The following is a 4,797-nucleotide window of genomic DNA, read 5'->3' as shown; positions in this document are numbered from 1 at the left end:
GAATACCTCAAGCGTGTGACGGAAATGTTACATCCCTTACCATATTGTGATGCCTGCGCAACCACATGTGACGGACCCCGGGCTGGACTCCGCTTCGTCCACGGTGAAAGTTGATGTATTCCCTCAGCGACCAGCACAGATCAGCTCTAGGCATGACGAAGCAGATATCGTCCTCTTTTGGAAGACCAAACAAAGTAGTTTCACTTTCACAACGAAACACAGTACCTTCACGACATGGCGGAGGCAGCAACAACAATACTACAGCGAGAATAAAAGTTACGCCTTCTTTCTTTGCGTGAACATTTGGGTGGCGTTATGCAAATCTTCCCACATCGTGACGTAGACGTGGGGGCGTGTTAGAACGAGCTGTTTTAGGTAGCCGTGGTTGACTCTTAACTTTTATAAAGAATATCTCTTTGGATTTGAGACTTTAGTCTTTGCAACTTTACAGATCTTCTTTATGCACCAAGAGCTTGTAACACTCCAAAGAGAAAGGAAAAATTGAAATCGCATCATATGACCCCTTTAAGTAGCACGGGTATATTTGTAGTAACAGCCAACAATACATTGTATGGGTCAAAATTATCAATTTTTCTTTTATGCCAAAAATTATTAGGATATTAAGTAAAGATCATGTTCCATGAAGATATTTTGTAAATTTCCTAACGTAAATATATCAAAACTTAATTATTGTTTAGTAATATGCATTGCTAAGAACTTCATTTGGACAACTTTAAAGGTGATTTTCTCAATATTTAGATTTTTGCACCCTCAGATTCCAGATTTTCAAATAGTTGTATCTCGGACAAATATTGTCCACAAACCATACATCAATGGAAAGCTTATTTATTCAGCTTTCAGATTACGTACAAATCTCAATTTTTTTTGTTTTGTGGTCCAGGATCACATATGTACAACTTTACAGATGTACAAAATAATCTTTGTGTAAAAATATGGTGGTACCCTCAGAAAAGTTCCAACATTTTATATTCTGACGAGTCTTTAGAAAGATTTGTAAAGATTTGTTGAGTTTGTAAAGTTAAATATTCATAAAAAAGCATTTCCGAAGCTGTTTGCACATAAAAATGTCTATCCAAAAGTATCAAAATGTATCTGTCCACTTCAGCCTTTAATCATAAGGACAGTGTAAACTAAAAACATTTTTTTGCGTGGGATTTACTTTGAAACAATTTTCATGCCAAAACTGCTAGTAAATTTCTCAAATAATTAGAAAAATTAAATAATAATTATAATTACAAATAATAATAATTAGGAATAGTAAAACAATCATTCGAAAAACAGCAAGTAACACACTGAATTAAATGCTACATTTTTACATTGAAAAACTGAAATAGACTTTTTTTTTGGAAGAACATATTCCATTAATCTTCATTTACAACTTTGAAAAATAATTTTCAGCATAAGAGAGTTCTGAGGTGTTTCATTATCTCAACTGAAAAATGTGTTTTTCTGCTTTGCAAACCTAAATATTTAGCTTTCTGTGCTTTATATCATTTTGTTATTAATTATGCACGAAGGTAATGTAATCTAGTTGGATATGACTTTATGTACTGTATATTAATAGACAGATAGTAAGATAGTAAGATAGCAAGATAGAGTTAGACAGATAGACAGACAGATACAGACAGACAGACAGATAGATAGATAGATAGATAGATAGATAGATAGACTTTGAAATATAAGAGATTTAGAGGATCCAATTATGAATCAAACATTGTAACAAATATATGTATAAATGTAATATATATAGATTATAATTCAAAATAAATACAAATATTATGTCTGCCACATATACGAATACATTGTTAAAAATAAAATCTTTTTATACATTTTTTAAAGAATTTTTTTTGTAGTGGGGCCAAAAAAATTGAACTACTGGCCCAACTGTGACAGTTGAAAAATCCTTACTGTTACACAAAATAAAACAAAAAAAAACTATGAATACTATCAAAGCAAGTACACACACACACACCTTGAGATTACTACGTGGCTCCAGGACCAGTGTGATCTGGAAGTGTCCTGAGTGTTTCAGTCTGCTCAGCTTGTACATGGCTTCTCCCATCATCCTCTCCCTGTTCATCTTGCCCATCGCATACAGGCGGAACCGCAGCGCAGAGGAACCCAGATCCCCCGGCTCTAGATGTGAGAACCGGAATGTCTCCTCAAACCTAGGCATGGAGCCTTTCTGAACGGCCGTCTTGTGCCGCTGTCGTTTACCGGGTAACAGCACCACATGCACCTGCCGGGAGTCCATGCCACTCCGTGCCTTGTCTGGAATACCTTGGGCCATTATCACTGTGACCAGCAACCTGTGGGTTTCAGCCCGGTAGTCGAGGGCAATTATGAGATCACCACATTTTGAGATATGTCCACGAGGGGAAGCACTCAAAGGGTGGGATGGAGATTGTTCACGCTGTTAGAGAGAGGAAAAGCTCATTTGCATATGTAAACACAAACTTGCTCAATGCATATGTATACATACAGATCTAACACACTTTCACACACAACCTCACACACCTCTCCAAATGGATGAGGAAGATTTTACTGTGAAAAACTAATACTTAAACACAAGGTGTTTGCATTAGCAACAGCTATGAGTGCCATAGAGCACAGACGACTCATGAATATTCATTAGAATTTAGTTCTCATAACACTTGTGGAGAGGTGGAGAGAGATTTAGATAATTTATGAACAGAAAAGTTAAAACATGGTGTAACGTATAACAGTAATAATACAGAACAGTAAAAATTAATAAAATTTAAATAAATTAAAATAGAAAATAAATACAAAACTTAATCAATATTCTATCTATCTATCTATCTATCTATCTATCTATCTAGCTAGCTAGCTATCTAGCTATTATCTTATTAAATTCATACACATTTTTGTTTTACGTTTTGAATACAAGCCTTTTGTATTTACCAAGACGGCATTTGCATGATCAAAAATACAGTAAAAACCTTAATACTGTTAAATATTATTACAATTTAAAACATTTTTTTTTTCTTTCTATCTATCTATCTATCTATCTATCTATCTATCTATCTATCTATCTAGCTAGCTAGCTATCTAGCTATTATCTTATTAAATTCATACACATTTTTGTTTTACGTTTTGAATACAAGCCTTTTGTATTTACCAAGACGGCATTTGCATGATCAAAAATACAGTAAAAACCTTAATACTGTTAAATATTATTACAATTTAAAACATTTTTTTTTTCTGTTTTAATATATTTTAAAATGCAGCAGCCATTACTCCAGTCACATGATCCTTTAGAAATCATTATAATATGCTGATTTGTTGCTGAAAAACATTAGTGTTATCAATTTTGAAAACAGTTTCATATTTTTGTGGAAAATATGACATATGTTTCAGAATTATTTGATGAATAGTTCAAAAGTTCAAACAGCATTTATTTGGAATAGAAATCTGTTGTAACATCATAGATGTCACTTTTGATCATCCTTGCTGAATAAAAGTATTATTATTTAAAAAAAATCTTACTGACCACAAACTTTTAAAAGGTAGTCTATATAGAAGTGATAAGAAAAGATCTGGCTCTGTTGAACTCAAGCACACACACCTCAGAGCTCCATGTGGAGATACTATCCGTAGCCTCATTGTTGTCATATCCATGATTGTCGACTGCCAGACTCCTTTGTGGGTTTTGCCACCCCACACTGCTCAGGCGACTGCCCTCGTCCCTGGGTAGAGCCTCCAGACTGTCCCCTGTGTCCTGGGAGCCCACAGAGATCTGCTCCGCCATCAGAGGGAGAGGGTCTGTGAGGGTCTGGCCCTCAGGAAGAGGACTCTGTGATAACGGGTCTCTCGGCTCAGACCTCACACGTCGCCTGGACGAGAGGGGATCCTCAAAACTCTGCACACTGTTTCTCTCAGCTTCTACATGGAAAGAATGAGACCGAATCACTTCATATGGCTGAACTAATGTGTTGCTCAGAAAATTGCTTTGTCTGAGATGTTTCTCCAAAAATAAAAATGGTAACACTTTATAATAAGGTCCTATGTATTTTTATTGTATGTTTTTACAGTTCTTTTGCTTTAGACCATCAATTAATGTTAAATCCACAAATAAAATGTTAAGGTTTCAACTGCATTTGTCTGTAAAAAAACCAGCAGATATTGATTTTATTCGTTATTTTCAAAGATTTTAATGTAAAAAAAAAACTTTAATAATGTTTACTAGTTCTAACAAATAAGTTTTCGCTCAAAACTAACCAAAATTAAAACTAATTTGTTTATAATTTCTACACAGGAGAGACTTGGTGTTGTTTCAAAACAAAAGGAAATATATCGGCATCGGCTATTGGCCAACATGTTTAGTAAAATATCGGCATATCGGATATTGGTAGAAATCCAATATTGTGTATCCCTAGAGCAAATGAAACCTTATTGCAATATGTTACCATAAAACATTATGTTAATATATTTAATTTCTATTTAAAGAGTAAAGAGCTATAAAACTAATATAGATAATTCAGACAATTTAGTCTTTAATATTTGAGTTCAAACTGAATGAGATTTAACTGTAGACTTCTCGACAAAACTGAGCACAGTTTGAGACATTGTGCTACAGGAGAAACAACTGAGATACTAAAGAGAGCTCATTTGTAAATGTTAATTCCACTCGGTGATTCAAATAAATAGATGATTATATTAGTAGTAGACTAGTAGATTTTTAATAGAGAAATAAAGACACAATTAACAGCTGTCTCACACACACACACACACACACACACACACACACACACACAC

At 34.3% G+C, this 4,797-nt stretch overlaps 1 protein-coding gene across 2 annotated transcripts in view; it reads right to left on the bottom strand.

The window, feature by feature from the left end:
- Positions 1-4,797, bottom strand: part of LOC107654932 (synaptotagmin XVI) — a 26,577-nt gene that overhangs the window by 3,404 nt on the left and 18,376 nt on the right. For both annotated transcript variants that reach the window (XM_016442260.1, XM_016442259.1), the window contains 2 exons: positions 3,608-3,924; positions 1,994-2,434 (listed from right to left, as the gene is read on the bottom strand). In XM_016442260.1, the coding sequence (XP_016297746.1) occupies positions 1,994-2,434; positions 3,608-3,924 (758 nt within the window). The remainder of the gene's footprint in view (positions 1-1,993; positions 2,435-3,607; positions 3,925-4,797) is intronic.

Source organism: Sinocyclocheilus anshuiensis, unplaced genomic scaffold, assembly GCF_001515605.1.
Source record: "Sinocyclocheilus anshuiensis isolate Anshui unplaced genomic scaffold, SAMN03320099.WGS_v1.1 scaffold487, whole genome shotgun sequence".
NCBI classification, from domain to species: Eukaryota; Metazoa; Chordata; class Actinopteri; order Cypriniformes; family Cyprinidae; genus Sinocyclocheilus; species Sinocyclocheilus anshuiensis.
This window is presented reverse-complemented; position numbering and strand designations above follow the sequence as displayed.